Source organism: Helianthus annuus, chromosome 4, assembly GCF_002127325.2.
Source record: "Helianthus annuus cultivar XRQ/B chromosome 4, HanXRQr2.0-SUNRISE, whole genome shotgun sequence".
Classification (NCBI taxonomy): Eukaryota; Viridiplantae; Streptophyta; class Magnoliopsida; order Asterales; family Asteraceae; genus Helianthus; species Helianthus annuus.
In genome coordinates, this window is record NC_035436.2 from 145,981,904 (window position 1) to 146,000,266 (window position 18,363).

At 35.2% G+C, this 18,363-nt stretch overlaps 2 protein-coding genes across 2 annotated transcripts; one reads left to right on the plus strand and one right to left on the minus strand.

Annotated features, from left to right (window-relative positions):
- The first annotated feature begins 6,618 nt into the window (after positions 1–6,618).
- LOC110936615 (probable pectate lyase 8) lies at positions 6,619–14,040 on the plus strand. The gene is made up of 6 exons (XM_022179020.2): positions 6,619–6,813; positions 6,917–7,045; positions 12,396–13,038; positions 13,134–13,237; positions 13,327–13,465; positions 13,548–14,040. Exons 1-6 carry the CDS (start codon positions 6,734–6,736, stop codon positions 13,764–13,766), a joined length of 1,314 nt encoding a protein of 437 aa, XP_022034712.1. The 5' UTR covers positions 6,619–6,733; the 3' UTR covers positions 13,767–14,040.
- A 541-nt stretch (positions 14,041–14,581) lies between these two features.
- On the minus strand, positions 14,582–17,197 carry LOC110936614 (putative kinase-like protein TMKL1). The gene is made up of 2 exons (XM_022179019.2): positions 15,751–17,197; positions 14,582–15,318 (listed from the first exon to the last, which is right to left on the minus strand). The coding sequence occupies exons 1-2, from the start codon at positions 17,195–17,197 to the stop codon at positions 14,678–14,680; spliced, it is 2,088 nt and encodes a 695-aa protein (XP_022034711.1). The 3' UTR covers positions 14,582–14,677.
- Between the last annotated feature and the right edge of the window lie 1,166 nt (positions 17,198–18,363).

Here is an 18,363-nt window from a genome sequence, read left to right on the forward strand (position 1 = left end):
CTTATTGGAGCATTCATTCTTCTTATTTGTCAAATGCAGGAAATATTCGATAGAAAGTGTTAGTTATAATTCAATTTGATATAATATATTAACTACGTTTTGTTGTGTATATAAGATATATTTTTAATTATCTTTGTATAGTTAAAGATGTTGTGTATATAAGATATATTTTTAATTATCTTTGTATAGTTAAAGATATCATTTTTTTAATTATTATAATTCTATATAAGGGTAGAGGGGGCTAATTACTCAGAACTCAAAAGTAAGCGGGTTGGGTTGGGTACATTGCCGCAACCTATTCGAGTTTAGGGAGTGGTTGATTTTTGAGTTTTACATCCCGGGGAAGAGTAGTGTAAAACGTTTTGGATCTACGAAATCAGACAGGGAGAGGAACTAGGGATCTGAGGGTGGTTGTTGCCTCTCTCCGTCGATGACTTCAATTATCTTCAAGATCCATTGTTGGATCTACACTTCACCAAACCCTACCATCAAACACGAGGTAGTGATGATCTGGGTGAAAATTGGGTCAAGATTTGAGATTGTTCACAACTTGGTGTGGCATGATCAGAGAATGACAAATGCTCTTGCAACCATGACGAAAGTCCTCTAGTTCTTATCGTAAAAAGACTTGAGCCTATAGATTTCAATATAACTTTAATAAATAAAATTGTTGGGTGGGGGGGGGGGGGTGGCAGATTCAATTAGAAGTACCCGCTCTACTCAAATGATAAGTTATCAATGATACACGATAAATCATATAATTCTATTGTTGTATTATGTTACCTTGATACCATTAGATGAAAGAAGGTACTAAAATTACAAAAAAAAAAAAAATGATGCTATATAATCAGACACGTTTATTTAAAATGTAAACTTTAAGTATTTATCATATATTTAAAATGTAAAGTTTAAGTATTTATCATATATCAGATAGATAAAATAATATGAATACAAATATCATACATACTACATTTGTAATTATATTACCGTTCTAAAAGCAATCAATGAATCTTATCTTATCTTATCTTACTATACTAATAAATGAAAATCTTTTTTTGGACACGTGTCGCTTTCTAGTGCTTTCTCACCTTATTTTCCAAATTATCTCTCGTATTAAATAATAATAATTTTAAACAAAATATTAGATAATGATAAAAGTTTGTTTTTATTAGAGTTAATTACATAGTTAGTCCCTGTGGTTTGCAGAAAGTAACATACTTAGGTACTAATAGTTTAAAATCACATTATAGGGTATTAACTTTTCATTTTGTAACGTTTGGAAGTATTAACGTTATTTGTAGGTTTAAAATCACATTCTATTAGTACTTAAGTATGTTATTTTGTGCAAACCAAAGGGACTAACTATGTTAATACCCTAGAAGTTAATACTTCCAAACGTTACAAAATGAAAAGTTAATACCCTAGAAAGTGATTTTAAACTATTAGTACCTAAGTATATTATTTTGTGTAAACCACAAGGACTAACTATGTAATTAACTCTTTTTATTATGATTATATTAAATAATAATATTAATAATAATAATAATTTTAAACAAAAAATTAGATAAGAATATACACATTTGTTTTTATTATGATCATAGTAAATAATAACAATTTTAAACAAAAAATTAGATAAGAATACATATTTGTTTTTCTATAAATAATTTTAAACAAAAAATTAGATAAGAATAATTATTTGTTTTTAATATGAGTAGATATATATACTTTGGAGTTCGGTGATTGAAGTTATGGTAAATTAGGAATTAAATGTTCCTGCCTGATATATACTTAATAATTGTATTATTATCTTTCACCAGAATTAAAAAAAATATTATATATTGGGCATATGCTTCTATCAAATTGTAAGTGTTTTTAGACGCATCACTATAATTGTAGGCGTATTGGTATAATTGGTTTAAACTCACCATTTATCGCACATTGCATCAACATGTAGAAATAACACCATTTTTAACTATAACAATTCTATACTCCATTCAAATAGAATTTAATTCTCGATTTTATGGTATAAATCATAAAAATGATGAAACATATTAAAACGTGGGGATCGATCTCCACCTTTTTGTACCGTAAACTCTCTTGAATACAATTTAAACGAGTGTTTAATGAATGAACTAAACAAATAAGTATGAAGGTGCATAAAACTAACTAAAATAATTGTATCTTATAATTGAATATATCATAAAAATGGGATTCAACCCCATGTAATACATGTGTTTTAACATAATAATAAATAAAAAAACAAAGTAAAATGTTATAATAAGTAAATAGTACATCAAAGTTCATTTTTAAAAGATAAATCTTGACGATTGTATGTGTTAATATATAACATTATATTTTATTCAACATGTGCAATATATGAGTTTTTTAAAGATATATATGTTTATTATTATATATTATATAAAATTACATTTATGCAAAATAAAAAACAATGTGAAATGTTATAACAAGTGAATAGTACATCAATGTTTATTTTTAAAAGATAAATCTTGATTACTATTTGTGTTAAAATATGACATAATATTTTATTCAACACGTCCAATATACGAGTTTATTTAAAGATATATATATTTTTTATTATTTATTATATAAAATTACATTTATGCAACCCGTGTAGTGTAATACACGGGGTTCTAACATAGTAATTCTATTACTACCTACGTCCCATTAAATGTGTCTTATTTTGAATTTTCAAAGTGTTTATTTATAAACTTTGACTTTAATTATATATTTTTTTGTTATATAAAACTTGATGAAAATTAACCTGATAAAAACACGTGTAAAACACACTCAAATCATATAACTTTCATCAAGTATTATCTAACACAAACAAAATTATTTAAGGTCAAAGTTTATAAATAAAGACTTTGAAAATTCAAAATATGACACTTTTAATGGGACGGAGGGAGTATAATATAGAGGATAACGGTTATATATTTACATAAATTAATATCCAGTACTTGTGGTCGAGTGTAGGGAGACTTGGGTTCTCCAATAGAGACGTAAGTTCAATCATCACTAGTGTTACTTTGGTGGATTAGGCAATGATAGATAGAGTCCATCCGGGTTTTTGTCCCACTGTGTGTTACGCCAAAGAGTTCTGCTCTTGTGGTGACACAACGACTGCCAAGTAGCAACCACCGGTATGGTTTCCTAGGGGAATGCCCAAGCCAAACTCTAAAGCCAACGTGGGCTCAGTTAAGACAACATAGTCTGGTTGGAGTGAGACAACATAACTCTTCAATTTAACAAGTGTAGTAGCCTGATACAAGAAAGTTGTGTAAAAAAAACCTCATTTACATTTACATTAGTTACTATTTTATCGAGAGAGAAACAGTAACCACTGACAAGAAGAAGGACCTCGCGTGAAATGATAAATGAGATCGGGTCTCTTTAAAAAATCGTTGAACGTACCTGAAAATTGTAGGCCATACGGCACGTGACCTGTCGACATACTCAACACGTAAGACTTTCTTCCAAAATCCATTACTTAGGACCCACTTAGGAATTTTGAGAATTAGTTACTTCATTAGAAATTAGAATCCAAATTTTATTTTTTAATCTATCAAGTTTACACTATTTATTAGAATTTATGGATGATATGTTCTTAGTTAGACAATAAAAAATATCACATTTGAGATAATTCTAGTATTCTACCATATAACAACTTTAATTAAGTGGTTATTTTTTTATTATGTATGAGTAGCTATAAGTAGTCTTTATATTTTACATTTGTTGTATAAATAATTTAAATGATCTAACCCTCCGAGTACTCACGAGGATAACCTAGTTCTATATATATTTTAAATAATTTAGAATTCTAAGAATTGGAACTAGACATCCACTGTTAGTGCCACAAATTTCAATTAAAATTCCAATTAAATTTGACAAAATTCAATCTATTTGATAAAAATGTCAATTCTAAATTCATTTAACAATGTTCAATTCCTTAAAAAATCGATCAGCCAAGCGACTGTTAGCTTTGATGTCAACAAAGGCTTGATTATTGATTTTTATGCACATGAGATCTTCATAATGTTGATTGTACGTTATTGATATAAAAGATGCCAGGCAGTGTCTTGTAGGGGTGTTCAGAATTCGATTCGAATTCGAAAAACTCGAAATTCGACTCGATTCGAATTCGATTATCAAGGTTCAAATTTGAGTTGATTCGTATTCGAGTCCAGTAATCGAATACGAATTTATGAATTTCAATTCGATTCAAAATTTGAATTTAATTTATATATATTTTTTAATACATACACACATATAACTTCTAAACTTGGCCAAAGTACGAATCACATCTATAAGTGGTAAGTTTATTATTCATAACATTATCAAAGCTAATGACAAATACCTTATACTACTTATTTCTAGATCTTTACCTAACTTAAATCGCTACCGGTAGCCAACCTATCTTCTAAATTTTGGTGTTTTAACATATTGATAGTTAATTAATTTGCAGATTATTATATTTTATGTTAAATATAATTAGTTTGTAGTAGTTTAAAAAAATGAAAGTAAAATAATTTATAGTTTAGGGTGAATTTGAATTAAATTGAATTTATTTGAATTCGAGTTTCAAATACAAATCGAATCGAATCGAACACGAATTCAGGTAAAAAAATATAAATTTGAAAGTTTCGATACGATTAATTCGAAAATTCGTTATTTGATTCGATGAACACCCCTGGTGTCTTGTCTAAAAGACTAGAGCTTATGTTAAAGATCTTGTTTCCTGAAATATTAGTCTTGTCACCATGTTACGTTTCGTTGCCCGTTAACCTTATCGTGCGATGCGTAAACAAGCATCTCAACCACAGAGCTTATCTAATCCAGGCCTTCAATTAAACGCGATGACACAATAGTAATTAGCTTTGCATAAATACAGACATCATTTGCATAATTACACACGTTAAGAACCTTTTGTCTTTTGTATTTAAACCCTTCACTGTTTTATATATAAAGGCCTTAGAGCATTCACATCCAGTCCCCTAAAATTATATATACATTCTACTAAAAAACAACTCCTATATCAATATATTTCCATTAAAAACAAATACTTTTTCTCTCTCCTTTTCAATTAAATAATATTTTTATACCTTTATCATTACATTTTTCTCTCTCCTTCACTCATAACCACTTTCAATATATATTAAAAAATTATAGTGGGTGAACAGTGTCCCCCCAAATATACAGATGAACAGTAATATTTTCTCTCTCCTCCACTCACAACCATTTTTTATACTCTTTATATTTTAAAATCCCACACTCACAATTTAGTTCTTTGGATGTGAATGCTCTTAGGGTGAAGGGAGTGGTTACCTAATGGAATAGGTAAACTCCCAGTTCACCCAATCATATAGCGTCATGTCAATTGTTTACTTAATGCTCAAAAACGTTGGCGGTGGTTTACCTAATGGGGTTTAGGTAAACTATTTAAAAAAAAAGAAAAATGTGTGATTGATTGAGAAGGAATGGACCCCACCACACACCCATCTCTCTCCCCCCTCCCTCCCTCACTTTCCCATCGGTAAACCTTCACCGAAATTGGCCATCTATTCGGTAACATGTGATCGGTAAATGTGTTGGCGGTGGTCACCGAGCGGTACCGAGTGAGTTTACCGCCCCCACTCCGTTCACCCTGATTAAAGAGTTCATTCTCTTCTCAAGAGAAGTACTTACTGACCTCTACAATTATATTGCAGCTCATTAATTTGAAAAAGACATATTGATCATGCGTTGTACAGTAGCAATCATAAACTATCGAGTGGTAGATAACCTAAGGTAAAATCCATTTGATACATATAATATATTTTTTTTTAACGGCAAATTTTAGATCACTAACGGATCACTATAGTATCATCGTGTCATCGGCGGAGCTACCTGATCATATCCGTCCCCACTAAGTTATAATGCCGATACACCAATTCAGGAGGAAACCCAACAAATATGGGAAAACCTCATTATAGGAATCGAACCCATGGACGATAATGATACAACTAATGCCTGTCGAAGTTGGTTAAACTCAAGTGGAGACTATAATTAAGCATCCATTGGATAGGTCCGAACACTGGCGCAACTTAGAGGAGGCCGGACCGGGCCTCGGCCCGTGCGGTTTTTTCGCCCAGTAGTGTTAAATTTCAGGTTTTCGAGAATTTTTTTTAAATGTGTATTGGTTCGATCCAGGCTGATTTTATCACCAAAAAAATATTGGCCCATGCTGAGTTTTAGGTCAAGATCCGCCACTGGGTCCGAAACTTGTGTTGTTCCAATGAGCCGTATCTTCTAACTAGCTCTATCAAATCCTATAAAGCATAAGGGCCGATGGGAATGCCGTTTCAAAAGAAAAAAGAAATCAATTAGACGAGGACTACAAATTTGTATTAATTCAACTAGATGGTTATTATTTTATTCACGACTAAGAAAGGGTGTTAACGTAATATCTTTTACAATTAAACAATTTCGTGAATGACTTAAATAAATCCCACTTGGCTGACTAGGGGTGAGTGTGTGAACACCTAACCAGGGTAGGAAATTAACCACACTCTCCCTCTTCGTATTTATAAGACTCCTCTATCTACCAATCTCTTTAACAATTCATTCTCCTCCCTCATTCATTCTACCACTTCTTTCTACAGAGAGACAAAAGATACATAAACTTAGAGAGTGTGTGTGTGTGTGTGAATTTGCTTCTGAATTGTAGCAAGCAACAATGTCGAATTCTCTAAGATTTTTCACAATCTGTTCACTAATCGTTCTTGCGATTGGCGTTTCCGTCAATGCTGTTTCCAGGTTTAATTACATATGTTTGTTTGCATTGGCTATGGGTTTGTTTCATTGAATACATGATATGCTTATTGATACTTTCATGTTTTTTTTTTGTTTGTGTTTTTAGTGGAGAAGATATTCATGAGTTGAAGAGCTTAGTAACCAACTCGACGACTGCGAATAATAGATTTGCAATGGAAAGGAATGATAGTGTTGTTGTTGATGATCCGGAAATGGTGGCTTCCATGGTTCACATGTAAGTATATATATTGTTATCTTCACATCAGTGATGTGTTGCTTTGCTTAGTTACAATCCATGATAATGCACCTTGTTTGTGTTAGCACCTATTAAGCTTTAGATGCAACTAGTGAGACACTAGTTTTTATAAAAAATAAAAATAAAAAAATCACATGATCGTACGTTACCACCATACAAGATTAGAGTTTATGTAATGTTACGGAAAAAGTATTGTAAATAACAATGTCACGTCAGTTTCTAACATCACCTTTTGTTTTAACAAACAATTCATGTAACTCATTTTGTCCATACAATTGTCCTGTATGTTTTTTAGTTAGGTAATACTTTTTTTTTTTCTAATTTAAATGGTGTATTGAAAGTGGGTGACTCACCAATCCAGTTGGTATGAATGGAAGTCCCCTAGACTCATCAAGAACACACATACTTAATCGGGTGATCTTACTAGCTATGTAGCACGGAAATGAGTACGGGACTGCCGGACTGGGGTACGGGGACGATAAGGGTACAGGGAACGAGGAACGGTAAAACTCAAAAATCCAATATACGGGTACGGCGAAGATACGGCAAAAAAATATAAAAAATTATATTTTTTATGTATAAATTATAAACTTAAGGAACAAATGTAAACTAGTAAAAATAACGGGGGTTAAATGTTAACATGTACAAATTAATTTTACACTTTTTATGTAAATTTTACAAGTTTTAGGAATAAATGAAAACTAGTGAAAGATAGAGGGACTAAATGTCAAAATACATAAAGTTATATAATAGGAAACGTCATACCGCCGTCCCCACTTTCCCGGAAACGTTGTCCCCATGGCGTTCCCGTCCCCAAAACGTCCTCGGGACGGATACTCGATGATACTTGGTGTCCCCGTGCTTCATAGCTTACAAGTGCCACCTTTGCCCATTGCGGCCTTGCGGGTGGTCTTAGGGTCTCCTTAGCATCGTATTCCCCACCTTCACTCCTTAAAAAGACCTCGTTGCATATAACAACATTGTGTTCCAACTTAATTTTCTAATAGCTTGATATTGAGGTATACATATGCGTAGACACACCCACATAATCCTTTCGGGTGGTTTATTTAGATCATGTAAATATACAATTACAATTCACTTGTTTTGGGTTTATCTGACTTATCGTAACATTTCAAGTTTGTAGCTTGATAATGAATATGACAGCGTGTACTCAAACTATAGGAAAACAAAGATACTCGATACCCTTTTCTTTATCAACCGAAAGGTAACTGACCCTACTTAAAATCGAATTATGTATCTCTAATTATAACCAAAACACATGTAAAAAAGAATGATTCTTTAAAATGCTCTACTCCACATGTTTTATACTTTTCATAATCCTTTTAACAATTTTCCTCGTTTTTTCAAAACTTTTTTTTTATTCCCATGATTCATGTCTAGAGAATAATAATAAAAATAGTAATCTAGTGGGGTTTGCTTTCATGTTCAACCAAACTTTGAATCCCCAGTGGCAGAAGAACCGATATAATATTCACGTGTTACCATATTTACCCAAACAATCTTGAATTCTGCATGCATGTACATTAAATTCGATTGCAAAACGCCACACTCTCAACAGTTTGACTGGCCCCACAAAATGGGCCTTTTGGTCTCCAGCCTGGCCCAGATCTGGCCTGCAAAGTCTCGTGGGAAAATTTTTATTACTAACAAGTTACAAAATCATGTTCACATTTAATGACCTTTCCGATTTAAGTATAAACATTTCACCTCACCGACGCTAGAATTTAGATCGCTCAATTATTAAGCATTTATTTCGTTGTCAAGAAATTCATGTAGTTTCCGTATAGGCCGTATGAGTATTTTTGTAAGACCTTGATTTTGACCCACCGCCAATATTGTTGACTCTTTTATGATCATCTCATTTTCGCAAAGGGCTTGTAAGCCTAGTGGCATGGAAAGGTGTTTTAACAGTGACATTTGGTGTGTTAAGGTTGGAGGGTGTCGTTGGAGCCTTCTAGGGGCTTTATCAGGTCATGTTGGAGCCACGTCAGTCAAGGGGCTTTATCACGCCTCCCTTTAATTTGCAGGGTGTGGATGGAGACCCCGTCATCATTACCTAATTATTTATTTATTTATATATTTATTTTTTTAAATTAAATGGCAATTTTAAAACTAGAAAAAAAAACATAATTTCATTAAAAAAAATAAAAACACGACAAAGTCACTACAAAGTTGGGGTGCTTGGTGGCATTGGATAATATCCAAGCTCACCCGTATGCGGGTCTCGGCGATAACGGTCCTCTTGCTTGATGTTTTGCAAAGTTTGCCAAAACGGATTGCTCGTGTCCCATGGGTTTGGGTTGTTGGGAAACATTGTAGAGAATGATTTAAAAAATGTAGAGAATGATATAAAAAGTTTAGAGAAAGTGAAAGGAATGGAATAAAAATTGTAAGGAATGTTGGGTATTTATAAGGTTAATTTATAAAAAAGGAAATTATTTTTTTAAAAGTTACCGTTTCAAACGGTCAAATGTCATAACTCTTCCTCGTTCCACGCGATTCCTGCTTGTTATCACCATGGAGCCCCTCCTATAGCGCCCCCCCCCCCCCCATTGAATTCGACGGTGTGGTTGTATAGCGCCTAGGGGCGCTATAGAGGCTGAGTTGGCCTGGGTGGCGCCCCCACACCCTCCGGCCTAACATTGACATGACATGTTAACTAACATTGCACACCATTCTCTTCTTGTGTTAATATGTTAAATGGATGTTAAGAGATTAAATTAATTATTTCATTTATTTTTTAAACCAAAAACTACTAAAAAATAGGGTTACATTGAGTTAACGAGATTAAACCATTTCCTTAAAGTACGGTATTGTGAATAGGGGGAAAATAGGTGATGTGACATGTAGACAGAGTTAATGTTAAAATATACCATGAAACCTAACATTAAGGGATTAAGTCACATAATGAATTTAGATATAGAAGTAGTTTGAGTTAGTAGTATACACCAAAAAGACACTTCATTTTTCTTTTTCTTTAGATGGTAGATCATTTTCCTTTTAAATTCTTTGAATTTTACATTTTCTTTAAATGACATTAATAGATTTTTTTTTTGGAGAGATTGATTGTATTTTTTTTTATGAGGAACACCCAAAAATAAATTTCACTTGAGGCTAGGGGCGTAAATGATTCGAGTAGAGCCGGAAAGCTTGGCTCGTTTAATCTAAGAGAGTTTGAACTCATTCTCTATTTTTAAAGCTCGAACTCGATTCGTTAATTTTCAAACAAGAGATTAGCTCATGATCGGCTTATTTATTATTTATTTGTTTTTTTTAATCAAACATATATATTTATTCTCATACCAGTTTATGATTATAGTTTTATATACTAATAATCTATACTACTTAGTTATTTACCATAATATATATATATATATATATATATAGAGAGAGAGAGGGGTTGGTTAACGTACATTACAGTTTAATGTACGACCAGTACGTCACGAAATTACGCACGTTCATCGGAAAATCACGCACGTTATAATCTCAAACAAACCAACATGCGTTATTATTTAAATACACATGCGTGATTATCCCATTATCTTCTTCAACCTCCAAACCTGGGTTCAGCATCATCATTCCAGCTCCTTCTTCGATTCCGTTTCCAACGTATAACACTTCCTCATGTTTCAGACGGTCGGAATCAAAGTTTCGTCATATCCATTCATCCTCTGTTCTACGATTAGATTTCGATGGTCGACAATTTGATGAAACTTTTCAAAATCAAAGATAAGTTTGAACCCAAATCGATAAAATTGACAGAACAATTGCGAATTTGAAGTGAAAGGAAAAGAAAATTGAAAAAAATCGGACGAAATTGATCAAACCCAGGTTAATTGAAAAAGAACAAAATCACGCACGTTAGATTGTAAAATTACGCATTTTGTCGTACGTAACGTACGTTAAGCCGTAATATACATTACACTCTCTCTCTCTCTCTCTCTCTCTATATATATATATATATATATATTAATACTTGAGTAAAGTGCTATTTTGGTCCCTACAGTTTGGACAATTTTGCCAGTATAGTACAAAGGTTTCATTTATAACATGTGGGTTCAAAAACTTTTCACCATTGCCATTTTGGTCCAACTCACTTAGCTCCATGCATGAACTCTGTTAAGTCGGAGAAAATTTCGTCTTTGAGCGCTTATCACATGCCATATCAAATGGGGCAGATTTTGATCAAACTTGTGATTTTTTATGTGTGGAATAAAAAAAATAGTGTTTGTTTATTTTGACTTTTCTCTCCCCTATTCCACCGAGTCAGTGCACATACATGTGCAATCAAATCATCATGTTCATCCATATTTGATCCAATTTAATCCATCCATAAGGGCCTGTGAGCACTTGAACGATCATGATGATGTTAATGTAAATTCCACAAAAGTTTGTTTCTTGTTGTACACACACCATATCAAATGGTCTTAAATATGGTTTGTACAGCAAGTTTGATCAAAATCTGCCCCGTTTGATATGGTGTGTGATAAGAGCTCAAAGACGAAATTGCCCCTGATTTAGCGGAGTTCATGGATGGGGTTAAGTTAGTTGGACCAAAATAGCAATGGTAAAAAGTTTTTGGACCCACAGGCTATAAATGATACCTTTGGACTATACTGGCAAAACTAACCAAAGCACATTACTCTTAATACTTTTTATGTAATTATATATGTGTGATATATATATTGGGGAAGGTTCAAATGAAAACCACTAGTTATTGTGAAAACTCGAAAATTAATTAAAAAGCCAAAAAAACATACCAATTTTTTTTTTGCATAATAATTTTCGCAGGTTTTTTTATATAAAAAAAATTTTCAAAAAAAAAAAAAAATTTTTGTGTAGTGCACATGTGTAATACTACACATGTGTATTATTACACATGTGTACTGCAATTTTTTTTTTTGAAAAAAAGTTTTTTTTTTCATATATAAAAATCAACGATTTTTATAAAAAAATTGAAAAATTTTTTTTGTGTGTGGTTTTTAGGTTTTTTTTAGTTAGTTTTCGATTTTTCACAATAAAAGTGGTTTTTATTTGAACCATCCCCTATATATTAATTGAAAATTATTATATTTATCCAGTAAATAAGATCATTTAGGCTCATAAGTCTAGTCAACCTCTTTATATGAAGACTCATGCTTCAACTTAGGCTCGAGCTTGAACCTATATATGATTGATGCGATTCAAAGTTTTAACGAATCGATAGCCATGATTCATTTTAAACTCGATTAAAAACTTGAATAATTGTTCCTATACGTAAGAATAAAAGAAATAAATAAAAAACGGTGGTGTTTTGAATAACATACAGGAGCATTCGTAACAGCACAGAGAGAAGAAAACTAGGTTTCTTTTCATGCGGCACAGGAAACCCAATTGATGATTGTTGGCGATGCGACAAAAACTGGCAACGCCACCGCAAGCGCCTGGCAGAATGTGCAATCGGGTTTGGACGGAGCGCAGTTGGTGGCCGTGATGGTCAGTACTATGTTGTAACCAACCCCAACGATGACGATGCAGTAAACCCTAAACCCGGAACCCTAAGACACGCTGTCATCCAAGATAAACCATTGTGGATTGTCTTTAAACGTGACATGGTCATTACCTTAAAACAAGAACTGATCATGAACAGTTTCAAAACAATTGATGCTCGCGGAGTTAACGTTCATATCGCAAACGGGGCTTGCATCACGATCCAATACGTTACAAACATTATCATACATGGGTTGCATATTCACGACTGCAAGCGGACCGGTAATGCCATGGTTCGAAGCTCGCCTTCGCACTTTGGTTGGAGAACCATGGCTGATGGTGATGGTATTTCGATCTTCGGCGGAAGCCATATTTGGATCGATCATAATTCTTTATCGAACTGCGCTGATGGTCTGATTGATGCCATTATGGGTTCGACCGCTATTACCATTTCGAATAACTTATTCACCCATCATAACGAGGTATTAAATTTAACCAATTCTACCTGTTTGCATGAACTGAAACTGAAATTGAAATTGAAATCACATAAGTTAATGATTTCTGTTTGGGTTCATAGGTGATGTTATTGGGTCATAGCGATTCGTACAAGCGAGACAAGGTTATGCAAGTGACTGTTGCTTACAACCATTTCGGAGAGGGTCTTGTTCAGCGAATGCCAAGGTACGTATAACAAGCCCATTACGATCCGATCCGATACCAACCCAACCCGACCTGGCCCGCTTATGTTGTGATCTTGCTTGTATCTTCAGGTGTAGGCACGGGTATTTCCATGTTGTAAATAATGACTACACGCACTGGGAAATGTACGCTATCGGTGGCAGTGCAAACCCCACTATTAACAGTGAAGGCAACAGATTCCTTGCACCATCTAACCCGAACGCAAAAGAGGTATTTATACACAAAACCCGCAATCTTTTCTCTATGATTTGCTTCACAATATCTTACTAATCAACCGTCGTGGGTTCGGTAGGTGACAAAGAGAGTGATAACAACTGGGAAATGGAAGCAGTGGAATTGGAGATCAGAAGGAGACCTGATGTTGAACGGTGCATACTTCATACCAACGGGTGCAGGCGCAGGAGCCAGCTATGCAAAAGCTTCAAGCCTAAGTGCACAACCGTCTTCTGTAGTGGCCACTCTTACCTCCGGTGCTGGTGCACTTCCTTGCCGTCGAGGAAGACAGTGTTAAATTGATTATTTTGAAATGAAACACGAAAGGAAATAATCTTTAATTTTTACACAAATGTTGGTCCCATTGCTAGAAGTTCAACCTCGGTGTTGCTCTCCTGGAGCAAGGCCAGAAGTGTTGTTCTCACTTAAAATCGTTATTCGTTACGATAAAGCCTATCACGAGTCTGTACATTTATGTAGTTTACATGTAATTCTCTTGATAGACAGCAGGTAATCAGCATTTAAGATTGTTTAGCCAATAATTATTTCATTAAAGAGATTATTTGATGTGAGAGTAAGCACGCGATAGTGTTTGGACGTGTTAATGTTGTTTGACAAATTCCGGTGGCTTTACGTCTAAAAGCTTAGACAGACTCGAACACTTCCGAACCCAAAAATCGTGTCATACATATGAACCCGAACACGAACTGAATTTGGTTTTTATTTTTTCCACAAATTAATATAATAAAATTAAAATTTACTACAAATTAACATAATACAATTACATTTAAATTATAAAATCTTATGTCAAATTCTCTTTTTAAGTTATAATTATGGCAAAAATACACAACCCATGTAATTTATAACATAAAACATGTTGTAAAAAATATAATATAATATAAATGGGTTGAACAGGTCAACCTGCCAAGCCGACCGGGTTGACCTGAACCCGACGCGTTTAGCTAAACGGACTCGCGGGTTCAACCTTAAACTGACCCGAACCTGTTTAGACTAAACCCAAACCCGCAAATTTCGTATTAGGTGCGGGTCGTGTTTTCAGGCGTGTTAGAAATTCACACCCCTAAATCAGAATACAGATTATCACAAACTATGTCAAGCTTAAAGATAAAAACCAATTTAATCCAATTTATCATTTCCAAACAAATAGAAACCGGTACAAATAAATATATGAAGTAAAAAGGGAAAAATTCAAAAGGGTGTATCAATCCCACTTCTTGTTTCAGCAGGGCTATACAAAGCTGACCTGTTACGCGGTCTATTTTCTTCCAACTGCTTCACAACCTCATCCATCGAAGGTCTAACCGATGCAACCGGTGCACAACACCCCATTGCAAGTTTCAATGCTTGCACCACACCTTCTTCCATTGGACTCCTGATCCCCTTCAACAACTCCACATCGAAAACCTCCATAGTTGTTTCCTCTAAAACAGCTGCTTTTACCACCGAAGGCAAATCGACATAATCGCCCCTACCCTCATTCTTCCCAGGTTTCTTTCCTAACAAAATCTCCAACAACAAGATCCCAAAAGCGTACACGTCGGTTCTTGAATTGCAGTTCTTCATCTTATGGAGATCTGGAGCCTTGTAGCCGTCAACTTTTGCGAGTGAAACTATTTCATCAGCTACTGATGGGATCATTAGTTTGTAGAGTCCGAAGTCGGTGAGGCGAGCCACGAAAAAGTCGTCCACTAGCACGTTTCTTGACCGTATGTTGCCATGAGTAATGGGTGGTTCGATACCCGTGTGCAGATGTGCAAGTCCCTTGGCTATAGCCAATGCAATCTTGTGTCGCCTTGCCCAATTCAAGACGGGTTTCCCTGGTCTTGATTCTGTAGACGATAATAACGGATCAATCAATTAAACTGGAATACGAGAACAGTTTATATATATATATAAGGGGTGTCAATTTCTGACATGACCCAAAAGACGAACATGACACCGTAATAGTTAGGTTTTGGGGTTGGCTAGTATAACCGTAATAAAAAAGACGCCGACTACAAAAAAATTCATTTGCGCTGAAGTCCTTTGTTGTTTAAATTGTTACCAAGTCACAAGGTACTATTCATACACGTAAATGAACAATGGTCGGCCCAAAACACAACAAGATTTTAAGTGTGACTGGGCTCGGGCTCAATGTTTTTGACACACATATATATACGAGCCATGTTGTTGTTCAACCAATCAACCACCTTCAACATGGCGGACACCCTAATAAATATCCAATAAAAAAGAAATAGAAATAGAAATACCAATGTGCATACCATGTAAAAGTTCATGGAGAGTTTTATTCGGGAGATAATCATAAATAAGAAGCTTTTCCCCTCTTTTTCCTTGATAAAAAGCCCTCAACGGAATCAAATTATCATGCCTAACTCTCCCCAATTGTTTGATCACCATCATACACGAACCCAAATCGCTACAACTCCCTTCCCTTATCAACCTCAAAGCAATCGTCCCTCCATCCGAAAGCTTCGCCTTGTACACCGTCCCATAGCTCGTTTTCTCCATAACCTGACCTGTCGCATTCAACACATCCTCCGACGTCAAATGCTCACCTCCTTGAAACAAAACCAACTTCCCTTCACCACCACCATCGTCACCATCTTCTCCGTCTTCAAACTCCTCATACCCCTCCTCGAAATCATTCTTTTTCTTCCCTTGAAAATACCCGATCAACAACGACGCAACCACCACCACCCCAGTCATCAAACTAATCACAACACCAGCAACCACACCAGCCCTCAAACCAGACCTCCTTCCTTCACACCTCTTCAAAGGGGGCCCACATAAACTATCATCATTCCCTTCAAACACATCCTCCTCAAATCTTGACCCACCAAAATCAGGTAACACCCCACTAAAATTATTATGAGAAAGATTCAATTTTTCCAACCCTAATCTACTTAACCCCTCAGGTACCAACCCAAACAACTTATTATCACTAACATCAAACTCTTTTAACCCAGTAAACCCAGTAATAAAATCAGGAACAACCCCAGTAAAAAGATTACGCCCAAAATCAAGAACAGTTAAATTAGCACAACTAGCATTGGGTAACCCGGGTTTAGGAATAGACCCGGAAAACAAATTACCATGAACCCGAAAAGAAACAAGTTTATTATTATCACACAAATTCCAAACGGATACCGGAACCGACCCGTTTAACAAATTGTAACTAAAATCAATATCTTGAAGAGAAGAACTGTACCCAAGTTCAAGAGGAATAGAACCCATGATTGAATTGAAAGAAAGATACAAACTTTGGAGATTTGAGAGGTCTCCGAGCTCCGGCGGGAGGTTGCCGGAGAGATTCGCCGACGGGAGTTGAAGAGAGAGAAGGTGGAGAGCTGGGTTTTTAGAGAGAGAAAAGTCTGACCAATTTGGGGATGAAATAGGTGTGCAGATGAGTTGGGTTCCGTTAGTGAAAACCCATTTGAGGCCTTGCCATTGGCAGAGTGGAACAGAGGTGTTCCATGAGGATAAGATGCGGTTTTGGGTGGGGCCTTGGAGTGAGGGTTTGATTTTGGTGAGGAGTAAAACGACGTCGTCGGAAGGGGTAGAGTGGGTGGTGGTGATGGTGAGGAAGATGGTGAAGGTGAGAAGAAGCCAGGGAAGTACCGCCATTGATGCGGGGGAGAAAGAGAGTGTGAATGTGGTGTGGTGTGGTGTTTTGATATGTGAGAGAGAAATAATAATATTTGAAATCATGAGTTTTGTTTCTTTAAATGTGGTGTGGACAATAAAGTTTGCTCGTACTTTAGGTTACCAATAGATTAAATAACTCATGATGTCTCCTACTTTAAGTTACAAGAGCTCTTTTTAATCTTTTAACGACGCTTTTATTGGTTTAGAATTCTTATTGGTTCAGTACTTAATAGTTCAGACTGTTTGTTTCATGAGAAGATGTCTGAATGGTTCAGACATTTGCCTTTGAATTGTTAAGATTTTTTTTACAGAGTCTGAATGGTTAAGGTCTCTAATCCGAATTGGTCAGACATTTACATCTGAACGGTTAAGCATTATACAGGCTCTTAATGGTTCAGATCTCTTACTGGTTCAGCACTTAATGGTTCAAACCTCTTACTGGTTCAGCACTTAACCATTCAGATGTTGCCAAACAGCCTCTGATAGATTAAATATTTTTTGAACGACAAGGAACGACGTGCCAACCATCGTGACACCGGACGTTGTGGCCAAGGTCGACTACTCGACCGCCGCCAACCCTTGGCTCTCCCAGATACGCGGAAACTCGACCTCCACCCGCCCAAAGGCACGGTAGTAGAATAATCGGTAAAACCTCGCTTCCCATCCAAGACGAACCGGCGCCACCCATATTCGTCATTCACCTGGATGCCGCAGAAATAATGGAGAGAGTGAGAGTCGAACCTGGGTCACAAGGAACACCAAGTCTTTACCCATCCACTCCACCACTACCACATTGTATTAATAGATTAAATAACTCATAAGGCTAGTGGGTATGGTGATGGTCCATCCTTGAAGGATGGTCCGCCACGTAGGCGCCACGTCATAGTCCTCCCAAGGATGGATCATCCTCCAAAACTAGGGGGCATGGGAGGATGGTCCTAGTCATAGTCCTCCCCACCACTTTTATGTTTTTTTAATCTTCTACTTTTTTTTTTAATCTTCTACTTATTTTTTAACATTTAACAAATAAACTAATAAAAAAATTATCATTAATATTAAAAGACATTACATAAACATAAAAAAAATAAACTTAAAAACATTATAACTTAAATTTAAATAGCAAATTTGAAAGGCCCAGGGACCATTATTGTAAAAAAAATAAACTTAAAAAACATTGTTGAATCCACAGGGACCATTTTTGTAAATAAGCAAACCTGGAACACCTTATC